General features: G+C 40.3%; 1 protein-coding gene across 3 annotated transcripts in view; it reads left to right on the plus strand.

Annotated features, from left to right (window-relative positions):
- Positions 1-2,105: 2,105 nt before the first annotated feature.
- The window catches only part of LOC144204667 (aryl hydrocarbon receptor-like), a 39,759-nt gene continuing 23,913 nt past the window's right edge, over positions 2,106-17,951 (plus strand). The window contains exons 1-2 of one of the 3 annotated variants that reach the window (XM_077728771.1): positions 2,106-2,464; positions 6,426-6,616. In XM_077728771.1, the coding sequence (XP_077584897.1) occupies positions 2,406-2,464; positions 6,426-6,616 (250 nt within the window). In that variant the 5' untranslated portion in view covers positions 2,106-2,405. The remainder of the gene's footprint in view (positions 2,465-6,425; positions 6,617-17,951) is intronic. The other 2 variants (XM_077728770.1, XM_077728769.1) reach the window with 2 other exon arrangements.

The following is a 17,951-nucleotide window of genomic DNA, read 5'->3' on the forward strand; positions in this document are numbered from 1 at the left end:
CTACCTACCTACCTACCTACCTACCTACCTACCTACCTACCTACCTACCTACCTACCTACCTACCTACCTACCTACCTACCTACCTACCTACCTACCTACCTACCTACCTACCTACCTACCTACCTACCTACCTACCTACCTACCTACCTACCTACCTACCTACCTACCTACCTACCTACCTACCTACCTACCTACCTACCTACCTACCTACCTACCTACCTACCTACCTACCTACCTACCTACCTACCTACCTACCTACCTACCTACCTACCTACCTACCTACCTACCTACCTACCTACCTACCTACCTACCTACCTACCTACCTACCTACCTACCTACCTACCTACCTACCTACCTACCTACCTACCTACCTACCTACCTACCTACCTACCTACCTACCTACCTACCTACCTACCTACCTACCTACCTACCTACCTACCTACCTACCTACCTACCTACCTACCTACCTACCTACCTACCTACCTACCTACCTACCTACCTACCTACCTACCTACCTACCTACCTACCTACCTACCTACCTACCTACCTACCTACCTACCTACCTACCTACCTACCTACCTACCTACCTACCTACCTACCTACCTACCTACCTACCTACCTACCTACCTACCTACCTACCTACCTACCTACCTACCTACCTACCTACCTACCTACCTACCTACCTACCTACCTACCTACCTACCTACCTACCTACCTACCTACCTACCTACCTACCTACCTACCTACCTACCTACCTACCTACCTACCTACCTACCTACCTACCTACCTACCTACCTACCTACCTACCTACCTACCTACCTACCTACCTACCTACCTACCTACCTACCTACCTACCTACCTACCTACCTACCTACCTACCTACCTACCTACCTACCTACCTACCTACCTACCTACCTACCTACCTACCTACCTACCTACCTACCTACCTACCTACCTACATACATACATACATACATACATACATACATACATACATACATACATACATACATACATACATACATACATACATACATACATACATACATACATACATACATACATACATACATACATACATACATACATACATACATACATACATACATACATACATACATACATACATACATACATACATACATACATACATACATACATACATACATACATACATACATACATACATACATACATACATACATACATACATACATACATACATACATACATACATACATACATACATACATACATACATACATACATACATACATACATACATACATACATACATACATACATACATACATACATACATACATACATACATACATATATATATATATATATATATATATATATATATATATATATATATATATATATATATATATATATATATATATATATATATGCCTCCTAAATATTGACGTTCTTTGATATTCTAAAAGGTAACCCGCTTTTGCAGCATAAATTAATCTACACTGGAATTCTTTTGTACATAATTCCCATGGTAAAAACAATGTCAATGGGTTTCGCCATGCGGTTAAAAGGGAGACACACAAGAAGTTAACGCTTTTGCTCTCTGTAGATGCACGCTTGGTGTGGCAATCTGTATGCTGCAAATAAATAAAAATAAATGTTTACTAGTGTGGACTAAAACATCCCACCTCCAACTCCGAGGAATAAAATATGAACCAGCATTATGAGGGATTTGGGCCGTAGATACGGTCGTGAAGCTGGCATGACGATAGGACATCAACACACTGCATGTGGACACAGAAGGAGACTCCCCTAGGTGATTGATGAAAATGGTCGTAGCCATTGGATTTGGCAATTGCCTTGACAGTGTCAAGTTAATAAAATGGAGGAAGCTCCAACTTCTTTAATTCAGATCCTGCATATATTTAAGTCTACAAGTGTAACTTCAAGATAGCAGCAAAATTACATTTTATTGGTTTTACTTTGTGAAACATTGATATGCAAAAATTAGCATTAGCAGTCACAAGCATGAAAAGTATAGTCTATTTCGTAGGATAAATAAAACAGACAGATTTAAGAAGATTGTGCTTCGCAATTTAAATACGTAGGAGGAAAGGAGGGCTGAACATGTATTCTAATTCCTTCCTCCTATTTTTGCCTCCTCCTTCATTTCGGCAACAGCCATTCTGTTTCAACTCACCACAGAACTGCCTTTCACGACAAGCCTCTATAAACGACGGAGGAAACCACCGTGTTCGCTTTTTTTTCCCACAAACCCCTCCAAACATGGCGGGTGGATACCGTCGGGAGTGACCTTTTACACAACGGCGAGACGATCGCGTCCTTACTGCAGGAGTAAAACTCGCTTCGACGCGGAGCAGAATTACTCGGAGTGGCTTGCGTGGCAAGCGACTCAGAAATGTTGGCTACTTCTGGGACATACGCCAACAAGAAGAGGAAGAAACCTGTCCTCAAACAGTAGGTCCAGCTCCGTCGAGTAAACTTTGTTGTTGTCAACGCTAAGTTACGAAACTACAGGCAGACATTTTGAGTCTGGAGGTTATATAGTATATGCGCATGACACTTAAGGGAAAGTTGATAAAACGGCACACCACTGGAGCCGTAACTCTCTGAAATGTTATCATTGTTTATATTCATTTACCAGTTAGATATGTTAAGTGTTAAAGGTGTTTTACACATGGGTGTTATGTGCAGACGCCCTGGTCGCTGCAAAGAAGAACCGTAATGGGGTGGACTGAAGGTTTCTGTCAGCTGTGCTCCTCAGTATAAACAAGAAAAAATAATTAATCTAACCGGTTGACTTTATTCATTTGACGTATTTGTGTTTACGATTAAATAAGTCATGTTAGTTGGTTTGAGTTAAAACGACTGTGAATAGTAACGTAGAGGCCTAGCACCTTAAGAATGTGCACTGCTCGGTTTTGGAATGGAGTGTTGCCCAGGCTGGCGCATTCATCACAATCAAGTTGGAGAGTCAGTAGACCACTGCTCTCACGCGATGCACCGGGAAGGGCGGGCCCGTCTCGAACTTTTCGCTCTGTTATTGTAATCTGATATGTGCCCCCTCCAACACCCCCCCCCCCCTCTCGGTGCTTCAACTTTCTTTGAGTATTATCCACTCACTTCCTCGTCCTTGCCTTTAAAAGTACTCTTAACCTTTATAGTGCAGTAACCGTTTTAACAAATGATAATAAACACGCGACGTCATCGCAGTAGTTTTTTTATTCGTCTCTCGCTGTAAAGTGTAAACAAAATTCGGTCTACAATTTCATTGGATTTGGGCTAATGCTGCTAATAATGTATATCGAGCAGTGTTGACGTCCTCTCGTCATGTCAGCTTCATGGTCTTATCTACGACGTAAATCCCTCATAGTGCTGGTTCATGTTTTTTTTATCCATTTCTAGTGGTTACCACTCGCTTGGTGTCATTGGAAAAGGATATTGTTGCCATTTTCCTAATGTTCGCTTCTTCTCCCATGGTATAACAAATAGTAGATTACTGTATTTACTCGCATAAAAGACGCTTTTGTCGGCCAAAAAAATGACTAAATCAAGGGTACGGCTTATATACACATAAAACACAATACGGTCATTTATTTCAAAATATAGAAAAGATAAACATGAAACGCTAAACAAAATTTATTTTGACATCTTTGAATAAAATTTATGAAAACAAACGTATCTTGCATAAAACACAAAACATTCCCTTCACTGCTCGCTTGGGGCACGGTCATCTTATTGAGGTCTTGGTGTGCAGCCTTCTTAGCGAGGTCGGGGCATGGCCATCTTAGTGAGATCGTGGGGAGCAGCCATCTAAGTGAGGTCGGGGCGCTGCCGTCTACATTTTTTTTGCCAGATGCGAGTAGCCTTGATTTTGAAATGAAACAAAATTCCACCTTGATTTATTTTGTTTAATTTCTTGTTCGAGTGATAACTGTTATAGACTGTGATTGTGTCACAGTAAGAATGTCAGTGCTTGCCACAGTTTCTCCACAGCAGTGTTATGATGTAATGAGTGTCATAAGTGAATTTCCGCGAAGTAGGGATTCCCCTTCAAAAATGCTTAATTTGAATTTAATTCCCAAAAAAAAAAAATTACCCCCCTGTATACAGTACACCATATAGAATACGGGTAGAGAGTGAAATTCATGTTATAACAAAAAAAACTGTAAAATATGTTGTTTCAATGTAATATTTGTATTTTTTTTTCCAAAAAAAATCCGCGAAGCTCTGGGTCCGCGATAGCTGAACCGCGAAGTAGCGAGGGAACACTGTAATTTTAAGAGCGAGAGATTACCTGGTTGATCGCTTTCAACAGTAAACTCTCATGATGATAATTTTGAGAGCAAACGAATCCGTCAACCAATCGTCCGTTTGATGAAATGTCCGTGCCGCGAAACGTCCGTTCGACGAATTGTCTGTAGACCAAACGACCATTTGACGAAACGTCCAGGGACCAAGTGTCCGTCGACCAAACGCCCATTTGACGAAACGTCCAGGGACCGTGTCCGTCGACTAAACGTCCTATCGACGAAACGTCCTATCGACGAAACGTCCTATCGACGAAACGTCCTATCGACGAAACGTCCTATCGACGAAACGTCCTATCGACGAAACGTCCTATCGACGAAACGTCCTATCGACGAAACGTCCTATCGACGAAACGTCCTATCGACGAAACGTCCTATCGACGAAACGTCCTATCGACGAAACGTCCTATCGACGAAACGTCCTATCGACGAAACGCCAGGTCACAAATTAATTCGTTCTCACCCTCTGAAAAAACACCAAAAACAGAATATTACATATTTCATTTGTTCTAATGTTTTAATTCACCATCTACTAACACAGCAATTATTTAAATACTGGTGATTATCTTTAATAATAAAATGAGGCATTATTTTATACCAGGGGGAGTTTGTGGATGGGGAGAAAGAGTGAAAGAGTCACTTGACGGATACGCTCGTCACGTAACATAAACTTTAAATTTAAATTAATTTAGATTCCCACATTTATACACGCACTCCTAAATGTTTCAATCTTACGTTACACTAAATTTAAACTTGGTGCAATAAGCAAGGCAAATAGGTTAATGTATTACACTGGCTCTTGGGAAACTTCCTGCTTCTCCATACGTATTGGGAAGCCAGCTCACGTCAGTCAACTCATGTTTTTCGATTATATCGTACTTGATATCGATTGTCATCATACGCCTTTTCTTTTTGCTACCCTTCATTGTACTGGCTTGCTTTGGATCCATTGTTTACCCCAAGTTCTGCACTGAATAATGCAAAAAAACAGAAAAAAATGCAACGCTCCGCCCAGTGCTCGTAGAGATCTTTGCATGAGGGAGATGCGGTGGAATCATCAAGCAGCCTCTTGCGGCCTGGCCAACTGGATGTCTCAAATGCTCGTATCTAAAATTGTATCTCGTATCTCAAGGTGAATATTTGCTCGGAATTTTCAAATTATCTCGTATGTCGCGGCACTAGTATGTCAAGGTATTACTGTAGTCAAAATAGGTAAGTAGACAACATGAATAAGCGTCACATAAATAAGTAGGTACAAAAGTGAGTTTTCATCCAGTACAAATTATTTTTAATTAGGTCCTATGGTCAGCCCGGTGATGCGAGAGGTTAGCGCGTCAACCTCACAGCTCTGGGGTCCTGGGCTAAAATCCAGGTGACGTCCACCTGTGTAGGGTTTGCTTGTTCTCCCTGGGCCTGCATAGGTTTCTTCTGGGTACACTGGTTTCCTCCCACATTCCAAAAACCTGCATGGTAGGCTGATTGAACACTCTAAATTGCCCTAGGTGTGGCTGTGAGTATGCATGATTGTCCATCTCCTTGTGGCCTGCGATCGGCTGGCCACCGATTCAGAGTGTCCCCCGCCTCTGGCCCGAACTCAGCTAGGATAGGTTCCAGCACCCACCGCAAACCTTGTGAGGATAAACCAGACATGGGTAAACTACGGCCCGCGGGCTACATTCTAGAGTTTTTAATCCGGCCCGCCGACTTTGTCCAAATAATGTTTTCTTTTGTTTTCCCCAAGATGGCGCCGTCACGCGGAAGCCAGTGGCATTAGTTCTGTCCACTCATTTATTTTTCGTGTTTTACAGTCCATCTATCTTTTTTTAATTTACATTTTAATATTTCTTAATACATTCCGTTTTACTTTACTTTGTACTTTATACTTTTTACTTTAATGATAAGTGATGAGTATGTTAATACTTTAGTCCTTTTTTCTATTTATGTTTCATATGTACTGTTACCGGATGCAGTTTTTTATATGTATCATATCTTGTGCTGACCCGGCCCATCTGTCAAATTTTTAAAGTGAATGTGGCAACAACAACAGTTCAGAAAATGAAAAATAAAATTCACCAACTACACATTTTGGTCCTTTTCTTTTTCCACAGAAAAGGGGTGAAGGAAGGGAATGAATTAATCAAATCCAACCCTTCCAAGCGCCACCGGGACCGGCTGAATGGGGAGCTGGACCGGCTAACAGACCTGCTTCCCTTTTCTGAGGACGTTCGTTCCTGTCTTGACAAACTGTCTGTCCTTCGACTCAGCGTGGGATACCTGCGAGTCAAAAGCTATTTCAATGGTAATTTCTTGGTTTCATATGTAGTTTTGCAATTATTTTTATTTAGTCTCTTGGAATCAATTAAGCAAGATTTTTTGAAGATACCTTGCATGTATAATTGCTTTTTGCCGAATTTAATGGCGGTCTTAAGAGATGCCACATACAATAGAAATGGAAAAATTTATCTGGAGCTAAATTACGTGCCACCACCTTAGCTCCTTAGGTGGCTGCACAGGTCCTATTTTTTGGTCCAACCAATGCAGCACATAAAATTTGAGGTTTCTGCTAAAACGTGGAGCACCTGGATTTTGTTTCTTCATGTGGATGTATTTGTCCCTCACGTGTTTCTCCCTTCTCTCGGGATCCATCACCTATTAAACCCACCGCTGCGGAAATCTCATGGCAGGAGTTTGACATGTACAGCATACACAGGCGCCTTGACATAGTCAATCAATGGTTTACTTGTAACCACCCGAATAGCTGTTGATAGTTTTGATTAGTTTGCTATCTAAAGAACAACATGATATGATACAGTCTACATCAATGATGAAACATTTTTGATTGCTTGCCAACTTTCTCTGCAATGTAGGGCATGACAAAATGTTTTACTAACATTACTGCGATGTGCATGTGTATATCCATGATCAATTAATGGCACTGTTCATGTGGAAGGCAAAATAAGGGAAAATGTGTTCTCATGTAATATCACAGGCTGACTGCCCTACAATTATTTCCCTATAGTAAATGTTTTACCACTATGCAGTCAGTCCTCAAATTTCGCAGATAATGTAGACCAGATAATGGAAAAAACGTGAAGTAGGATCCCCTGTTATTACTACAATATTACATGTTTTTGTGCCTATACAAAAATCCAAGTACACAAGGGCCATATAAGGCATCCGATGAGCCCAAGAAAAAACATCATTAACAACATTAATCAACAACAAACATTAACATTTTATGATTTCATTGTAATTCAATATTTCACCCTTTTTATGTATTGCCACTGCTTCTTACCTGTTTGGATTGAAGTTCCTCTTTGACAATTCAGACGTTTGGAGAAAAATCTATCTATCTATATCTATGTCTATAGCTATGTGTGTATGTATGGATGTGTGTGTGTATGTGTGTGTGCTGTGTGCGCGCATGCGTGTTTGTGTGTGTGTGTATGTATATAGCTATAGCTATATACTTACACACACACATACATACACGCATCCACGCATACGCGCATGCACGCACGCACACGCACGTACACACACACGCACATACACACATATACACTCACACATATACACACAGATACACACCCACACACCCTATCTCCAGTGAAAAAAAATGCAACCTCCAACAAGGGAGATGCGGCGAAAAAGACTTCTCATAAGCAGTCTCTCTCATACTCGGCGACCCGGGCGGGTGTTTGCAGATCATTCTCGTATGCTTGTATCTCAAATCTGTCTCGTATCTCAAATTTCTCATATGTAGGGACACTCGTAAGTCAAGGTATTACTGGATAATGACATCATAAATGCCACTTGCATGAAAAATAAAGCAAAATAAAATACTGATAGAAGATTTTAAATCAGTCAGTGAATTCAAAATTTGGTTGGCAGTGTTATTTAAATGGGCCAAAGAAAAGAGTGTTGTTAACAAGCCTATCAAATTTTCAATACATCAAACATTCCTTGGTATATATAATAAGTCTTCAACATGGTAAAAAATTAAGACTGGTCTTAAGATACACAGTATCTCCCCTTCCATGAGACTGCTATCTGGTCTAATCACTAGCCATGGGTGTGTGCTCATGTGGGGACATGCCTGAAACCTCAAACTAACATTTTGCAAAACTGCTAAGCGGGAAAATAAAGAGGACATGCGGCTGACATACTGGAGATCAGAAGAACTATAGTGTACGACCACCTTTTTTGGCGGCAAACTTTGTAAAGACTTTAAAATCTGTGTGATTCGCTGCTGCTGAGATATTTGTGTTAAAAGAGTAGAAGAAAGTGTGATTTAAAACATCTAGGGCAGTGGTCTCAAACCGGTTCCACATAGGGCTGGAGTGGGTCCTGGTTTTTCTTCCAACCGATCCAGTGCCGACATTTTAACCAATCAGGTGTCTTTAAAACAAGTAGCACCTGACTATAATTAACTGATTGCACTTGCAAAAGGTGTATCCTTGTTGAGTTGGAATTAAAACCTGCACCTACTGCGGCCCTCTGAGGACCGGTTTGAGACCACTGATTCTAGGGCCTGTTAACAATCGGAGACAATGTGCACTGGTGTTTGGGATATCTGAAATATATCCGGACAAACACATGACACAAATGGAAACAGAAATAAAGAGCAGTTTGTTTTGTACTGGCTGGCTCCTTGGAGGGAGGTGTACACGGAGAAACCCACTCTGTGGAGATATAGCGATGAACTAGTAAAATAAACAAATTCGAATGAACTTGTATCACGATGCAGACACACTCAAAAATAAGTTTAATCTGACCTAACACTAAACTTGATTCTAATTTTGTTTTAAATTTTGATACCTTTCTTTTCCCGGGTTGGCTCTATTTGCCCCGCCTCCACCCTGACTTTCAGATGCAACTTGTCGAGGGTTGTTTGCTTTTGTATTCCCTTCAATATATTCCGGAAATTAGGCACACAAATGTCCTCACAATAGAATAACGCACGACCTGCCAACTTGCCCAGCAAGTAGTACTCCTCTCATATTAGCGACAAGCAACAAGCGTTCCACGACAACGCACTCATAAACGGAACAAACTAATTGAAATTAACTTGGATTAATGTATACAGACACACTCAAACATACGTTTAATGTAACTTTACACAAAACTGAATTCTAATTTTTTTTTAATCTTTTTTTTTACCTTCGTTCTGGCCGGGTTAGTTGTTTGCCACGCCTCCACCCACACGTTCGCTATCGATGGGCTGTTTTCTGTTGCACTATTCCTTTCAAAATATTCCGAAAATGCGCCGATGAGAGAGTTGGAACCAGAGATATTGCAAAGAGGGAGTTGCGAGCCAGTGCCCCTGATGTTCTTATGAGCAGCTGCCTCGGGTCGCCGTAGCTTAGAAGATGCTGGATACCCAGCAGGCATTTTCAGTGGCAATTTAACATCCAAACAAAGTAGGAATTGACTGAAGTATTCTTTTTCCATGAGGTACAAAGTTCGCGATCCAAAACGCAACTCGCTGGAAACAAGAGAAGGCTAGGTGGCATTTATTCTTCTTGTCGTGTGGTAGGTGTGCTGGACAGTGCTCCTTCGAAGAACTTCTGCTACAGGATTCCAATGCTCACGTGGGCAATGACAGTGAGACCTGGTGGGGAGTGGTAGGGATAAACGGCTGCCCTGATCGGTGCCCGAGCAGTGTGCTATTGTTTGATTTCAGCGCTCGTTGTGGATTGACAATAATGAACTCCATGTTCAAGCATAAGGGTGTCCATATGTGCACCCTAAGCCGCAGTTCGATGATTGAGTTTATGGTCGTGTCGTCGGACCTGAGGCTGCGTGTCTTGGACACTCGGGTAAAGAGAGGGGCGGAGCTGTCGACCGATCACCACCTGGTGGTGAGTTGGCTCTGATGGCGCGGGCCAAAGCCTGTGCGGGCCGGGAGACTCAAACCTTTTTGTGAAAATGGTAATTCTAATATAAATTGGAGCAGTTTTAGGTATTAACCAAACCCGTCAGCTCAAATGGATTTTCAAATCACCCAAAACGCTGTTATCCTGAAAATGTTAGCTTTGCAAACGCATTTTCAACTGACTTAACACAGAAATGTATTTACATCAACAATCATTGACATGTTTTGAACGCCGACGCTGTTACGTTATCGACAACGTCGACTAGTCAGGACAGCTCTAGCTGAATGTCTTGAGTACTTTGTGCTTTTGCTTTGCTGTTTATTCTGTCTAATCACCCTCTTGCTACTGCCACAATGTAATTTCCCGAATACGGGATGAATAAAGTATCCAATCCAATCCAGACAGACACTGTACTGTTTGGTGTACTTTAATGAATACGATAGTTTGTACTTCGCTGAGCTACACCCCATCATTCTTGTGTTTATGAAATAAACCAAAAATGCTCCAAAAACAGTTTGAATCCAATTTCGCTTTTAGCCAGAATACTAAGTACTACTACTGAGTGACGTCACTGACGGATGATGTTTTCACGCACAAAATTCTTTTCCAATTGTGTTCATTACTATAGCTACCAGCGTTTTTAGGTTTTTGTTTATTTTCAAGATTTTCTAGCGTTTTATCTGAAACTGGAACAATAAAAATACTCCAAAAAAACACCCCCCCCCCCCTCCAATCTACACCCACCACCACCACCAGAATTGTTGGAAACGACTGCATGACACTTGTAAAATCACCAAAAGAAAAGCGTCTTTGTCCTTCCAAAGTCTGGTCTATTTTTTATATGATTTAAGGGAGGATGGATACATGTAGGACGGGTGACCAGTCACAGAGTTGTCGACAATTTGTAGGCTTTACCTTAAACATATGCGTGAGAAAGGAAATCTCTGTACAGGATCAGCTGGAACTAAATGTTTTAAAATCAAGATAATGTCCCTCTTTACATTGCCGGCATGCTTTATACTTGCTTGAAGTCTGGCAGAACTCCAGGTCGTGACTACATTTCCTCCCCCTTGTCACTCCCCACTTCTCATCTTCCAACTCTCCTTTTGTCTCAGTTTCAGAAAATAAAGTATCACTATTGAAAATACTGCACAATTTGCTTATGTGATCGACTGTTCATTAACATCACATCAGCGATTTGGTGTTCTTATATTCTAGATTCATTTGAGGGTAGGAAATCACAATAAACTTTTAGAATGTAATTAAAAAAAAGGTCTTCATTAGCTTTTGGTTGACTTAAAACATCTTATTTGACGTAAAACGTAAGGTATTATATGTTTACAATTCTATGGCAATGTCTTTGCCTGTCTTGTGGGGTCTTGGCTGAAAATCATGGAAAATATATCATTATATTTATTATTAAATAGTATTGTTTAACTGATGCATGAATAATAACAGAAGGCAAGTAAATGATACTTTTTCTGAAATAGCAACGTCGGATTAAAATGGTATTATGCTGTTTGATATAGTATTTGTCATGTTTTTTTGCCAAAATGTGTATACTATGTTCCAAACTTGCAAACATTCAGAGAACAACAGCTGACTGGTCTATAATGTTCATGTACCACATGTACCAATAAGCCAGTGTGTCTTCTGTATGCCATGCATTCAAAACATTTAATTTATAATTCAAAGGGCAGCCCAATTCAGCGAGTGGTTAGCGTGTTGGCCTCAAAGCACTAGGGTCCGGTGTTCAAATCCAGGTAATGTCCATCTGATTGCATGTTCTCCCCCGGGGCCTGTGTGGGTTTCCTCCTACATTCCAAAGACACGCATGGCAGGCTGATTGGCCACTCTAAATTGCCCCTAGGTATGTGTGTGAGTGTGCGTGGTTGTCCATCTCCTTGTGCCTTGCGATCGGCTAGCCACCAATTCAGGGTGTCCCTCGCCACTGGCCCGTAGTCAGCTGGGATACCCCCACGATCCTAATGAGGACGAAGTGGTTCAGAAAATGAGATGAGATTACTGTATGACCCTGACCGCTTAACTGTCCCAGTGCATTTCAACTTGAGTGTCTGAATTTCTTTAAATTTTCATCAAAATGACGATCCATTTTGTATTTATTCCAAGGAGGTATTCTGAATTGAATTGAAAGCTTTATTGTCATTGACTTACCTGAGCTCTCTGTGCTTACTTCCTTTAGAACAACAGGATTTGTTTCGAAAATAAGACTGGTGGTTTAGTCAGCCTTAATACTTACCTTGGACCGTCCAAGTGCATCCAAATGCCTCACGTGAATGGCAACACAATGCGGGTGTGAATGTGTAGTACCCGTGAATTCGGCAATTTATTTGCCTTTAAAACACGGGGAAATAACCAGACAGGTCAGTTGTTGTTATCTTCAAGCCAACTTTTATTGAAAAAATAATCAATTCACACAAAAACATAATATACAATAACACCCATATATATACATATAAATATATTAACAACCCGTTATAACCCAAAAGAATGTACTTGTTGCAAAAAAGGTCATAACTTGTGACTTATGTAACTTGTATTACCTTTTGTTTTCCAACTTAGCAAAGTCCTCAGCTAGTTAGCAGGGCAAACAAAGGAATCTCAATAACATAGCTTAGCTTCATTTATTACAACCGTCATACACACATGCACATCACAATGCTAACGCTATTGGCGGCCGAGGGTACGTTGCTAATGCTATTACATGTGTTCGAGGCTCGTGAAATCTCAATAGCATAGCTTCCTTTGCTACGACCGTCATATACTGCACACTATCATGCTAACGCTATAATGGCGGCCGAAGGTAGCTTGCTAAAGGCAATACATGTCCTCCACCCGAGACTCGCACATTCATGCACACAGACAAAAAGTAAACAAACATTACTAAACATTATGTTCTTTCTCACATGCTAACTATTGTCTCTTGCAAACCCCACACTCAATCGGTCTCTATAACAAAACAACATACCTTTAAAACACAGGGGGAAATAATCAGACAGATCAGTTGTTGTTATCTTTTACTGAAATGCCTGAGAATACCCCCGCGTTTCAGCTACATGAGCCCAGACATAAAAAATCTAATACCGATCCATACCCTTGCTATTTGGCTGGAGGCATCAATAATCGAAGACTGATAAACATCCATCCCAAAACTAGTTTTTCATCACACATGCACTCATTTATAACTTAACTCACTTTACCCTGTCACAAATGCCATGGATCGAACACAATTTAACAGCTTTACTAACGGATTGCTAACATGTTGGCCAGCACTGTTCGAGCTTTCGCCAAAGCTGTAATTAAATTCCCGGAATTCACAACTCTGACTGACAGTGGAGCCTAGCATGTTAAACGTCAAACTCTTTATATCAGTGTTCCTTTGACCTCAATAGAGCATTATCAAACTTAGTTTTGCTCGTGCTGTCTTAAAAAAACACGCTAGTGCCTAGCCTGGTTGATAACATAACATAAGAACGCAAGTGGATAGCGTAACATACCCTAGCCTAGTGTCATACTAGCACCTTATCGGACGAAGCGTCCAATGTATTGAAAAAAAACTGAAAATATACCCGCAAATGAGACTGTGCCCTATCACACAGTGCGTTTTGTAGGTGTGAAAATACGGTATACTTAATTCTAATTTTGTTTGACGTTTTGATACCTTTCTTCTACCCGGTTGGCTCTTTTTGCCCCGCCTCCACACTGACTTTCAGTCAATTTGAGAGTTGTTTGTATTTGTTTCAATTCACCATCTAGTAACAAAGTAACACATAACTAGTGGTTTAATAGTAATAAGATGTGTTTAATAGTACTAAAATTAGATGGATTTTGTGTAAGGGTGTGGGAAAGTGACAGAGGGGGGTGGGGGATTTACACAGCAACGCGCCTGTACCATAACAAACAAATTTAAATGAACTTGGAGTACAATGCAGATAAACTCAAAAATAAATTTAATCTAACCTCACACTAAACTTAACACTAATTTTGTTTTACATTTTATACCTTTCTTCTCCCGGATTGGCTCTATTTGCCCTGCCTCCAGCCTGACTTTCAGATGCAACCAATCGTGGGTTGTTTGCTTTTGTCTTCCCTTCAAAATATTCCTAAAATGACGCACACAAATGTGCTCACAATAGGTTAACGCACGGCCACTTGCCAACGACAATTGTACTTGTATTTCAAGACAAATATTTGCCTGAAATTTTACTCGTATCTCGGATTGCTCAAATGTCGAGGTACTGCTGTCATTTATAAAAAAACAACTGAGAAGGGCTGAACAAAAATGGCACCAAAAAGAAAATCGTATTCTGCACATGAAAAATGCAAATAGTAAATTATGCAGCCGACAACGGCAATCAAGCATTAGAAAAAAAGTTAGGATACTCCAGCCTTCACGGCAACCGGGAGAATGCGCCATGCAACTTTCCTGGACAAAGCATGGGCTTCAGTGGCAACCAAAACCATTCTGTTGGGATTCAGACAGGCTGGAATAATTGTAACTGCGACTGGCGAGGAATCTGACGTAGAAGGGGAAAAAGCGCATTGTCTACCTCCCGAGTTGTGGGAGTTGTTTAAAAGTGAAACCGAGGATGAAGATTTTGTTGGATTTAATGATTTGGAGTAAAACCTTTTATTTGGTAAACTTGTTAGTCTGTTGTTTATGCTAGTTATCTAAATAACTCTTAATATGTTACATTGTGACTAACATTACCAGGCAGCGGCGGTCCGTGCATTTTCTCGTAGCACCTTCAACGAATCAATCCAACCCTCAAAAACTATTTTATAGCTATAAAACCTCGACTGCAGTTACAGCTGTGACACATAAAAAATAATCAATAAATCAATTTACAAAAATGGGGTAAAATCCACTTCTTATCAGCATTTATTGATTAAATACATATACTGGAGCTTATCAGACATTACAACCGGACCAATAGGGTGACAGCAATGGACATCAGGCAAAACGGCAAAAAATGCACTTAAATGGGGTTAAATCCACTTCCTAGCAGTATTTAGTGATCAAATACAAACACTGGAGCTTAAATACAAACACTGGAGCTTTTCAGATATCAGAACCTGGCCCGGAGTATCATTAAGACGGCAATTTTCGTCGATACGTCCATACACGAAATGGCAAAAATTGCACTAAAATGGGGTAAAATCCACTTCCTAACAGCATTTATTGATTATATACAAATACTGGAGCTTTTCAGACATTACAACCGTGCCTGGAGGGTGATTTCCCCGGGAAAAGACAGTGATGGACGTCAATGGTGAAACAGCAAACAAAATCACTAAAATGGGGGTAAAATCCACTTCCTAGCAGAATTTAGTGATTAAATACAAACACTGTAGCTTTTCAGATATCAGAACCTCCACTTTTGACAGCAGCCTCCACTTTTAACACAAACGATTATCTGCAGCCTCTTTAAATTCTTGTTGATCACAAATGTGTTTGTTGGGGATCAAAACTCTATGTAGGCATGTCAACATTTTCCTCAACCATGAATGGGAATACTTTGCACTCCGAGGCTTTCTGAAAAAAAATCCTCAAACTAGAAGCATGGAATAAAAATGTCATGATTATAGGGCCAAGACACGAGTGTAGAATAGTTATTTTGGAACAAGACATGCTAGTGTGGTAATGAAGAGAACTGATTAAGTGTGCAGCAGCATAGATTTTACTTATTTGTTAGAAAAATATTTTAGTCAACTGAATTCACATTTTTTGTTATTTGCACCATAAATTCACGTATTTATTATAAATACATTTAAGATCTTAAAATAGTGCTGGTGCCAACCACCCTGATATACCAGAGAGTCGCAACTATCACAGCAGACAGGTTCGGTCAAAGATGAGTTCGGACACACACTGCAAGTAGCCTTCAGTTATTTTTATTTACAATAAAGTCAACAAAACAGACTACGGGATAACATAGGGGAAGCACGAGATATTAAAGTGGCACCCTCAAATAAACACGGTAAAACCCCCTCCCAGACAGGTGTCCAAATGAACACCCACAAAAATACAGGAAATTAGACCGAAGGATGCCACCGTTAAACTGATGTAATATAATCTAGACAGGGGAATAACTGTGTCTAAATGCACAAACTATATGTATACCCAAAGGTGTCTAAACTTATCTCAAGTCCCCCTATGCAACCCAAAATCATTAACACCACATACAAAATATAACATGGAGTAACGTACTCACAAGCCTACAGGCAGCAGTTCAGCAACAAGGGGGGAACTGACATTTGAAAAGGGTTTAAATAAGGGCAGGAGTGGATCTTGATTGGAGGAGGGATGATTGGAGAATTAGACCCAGCTGTGGTGGCCTGGGCAGGGCTCTGTCACAGGGGGGGAGCCACGGTTGCAGACACCTGTAAAGAAAAGAAAGCACAGACCTCCCACATAGCGTGTCCAGGCTTCCAGCCGTAACACTGACTAATAATTTTCTAGACATGCACAGTAAGTACAAAAAAGTATTAATTTATTTAAGAAATTTCTTTTCTATCCACATCGAAGCTTATGCTGAAAGTCGAGCTGGTCCTGTCGTATTTCTGGCATACACCGTCTTGAAAATGGCGTTAAATCAACACAACAATATATTTGCTTGTGCAGCTTGCTCCAGATACAGTTTGGTAGCTGTGGCTCATCACGAGCCAACATAGTTGGTGAAAGTGATGACGTATCCCTACGCCTCCGAGAAGACAATAACGTATCCCTATGCTTGCGACAAGGCATTGTGGTGTTGCCAACTTAAAATTTGATTGGTTAAGGCAACAGTCTTGTCGACGCTTGTTTAATGCAGCAGATTCCTGACCCTGGCAACAAACCATTATTTGTGATTGGTTAAATGCTTCAATATGAAAACACACATCTGGAAGCAGTGCAACCTGGGGAAAAGCAATGAAAGGAAGCTAACAGACAATTTGGAATTATTGAATAAGTATTGATAGACAAAATATATATGATTCAGATATTTCTTAGGCCAGCAGAGAAGGCCTTGAAGGCCCTAACGGCCTGCCACTGAGAAACGTTATTATTGTTGTTCTTTAATTTAATTTTAAATAAATTTACCCACAAAATGCGACTTATATGTTTTTTCCTCTTAATTATGCATTTTTGGGCTGGTGCGAAATATACGTTAGTTACCCTATGAAAAAACAAAAATGAAAATATTAAAGCGATCGTGGCCTACCTATGCAATCGATTCCGAATCGATTGTCACGCTGAAGTCGCTCAAAATGAATAATTTGTCAGAACTTGTAACTCAGATGATTCACAATACACTCAGGTTACCGAATTCTTCTGGTTTACAGTGCAGTTGAATCAAGATGGCGGAAGTCGTAGCGATGATGTGAATTTCGAGGGATTTAAATTGTAAATTGACACTATTCCGAAATGATTGATTAAAAAAAATGTAAATAAATTTTTGGGGGGAATTACGGAGTTCAGGAAGGTTGTCCGGAGTCCCGCAGTTCGCGTTGCATTCCCGGGTAAACCCCAGAAAATCCCGGGTAATTGGCAGCTCTGATAATTTGAAGTTGTTCAGATGTGATTAGATTAGATTTTTTCAAGATGGTGCCGTTGCATGGCAGCCGGTGGCAGCAGCTCTGTCCCCTGTTATTTGTTTTTCATATTTTACAGCAATCTTTTTTTATCACATTTGAATTATTCTTATTACATTCCTTTTTACTTTACTTTGTACTTTTTACTTTAATTTTTGTACA

The sequence above is a fragment of the Stigmatopora nigra genome, chromosome 11 (genome assembly GCF_051989575.1).
Source record: "Stigmatopora nigra isolate UIUO_SnigA chromosome 11, RoL_Snig_1.1, whole genome shotgun sequence".
Lineage (NCBI taxonomy): Eukaryota > Metazoa > Chordata > Actinopteri > Syngnathiformes > Syngnathidae > Stigmatopora > Stigmatopora nigra.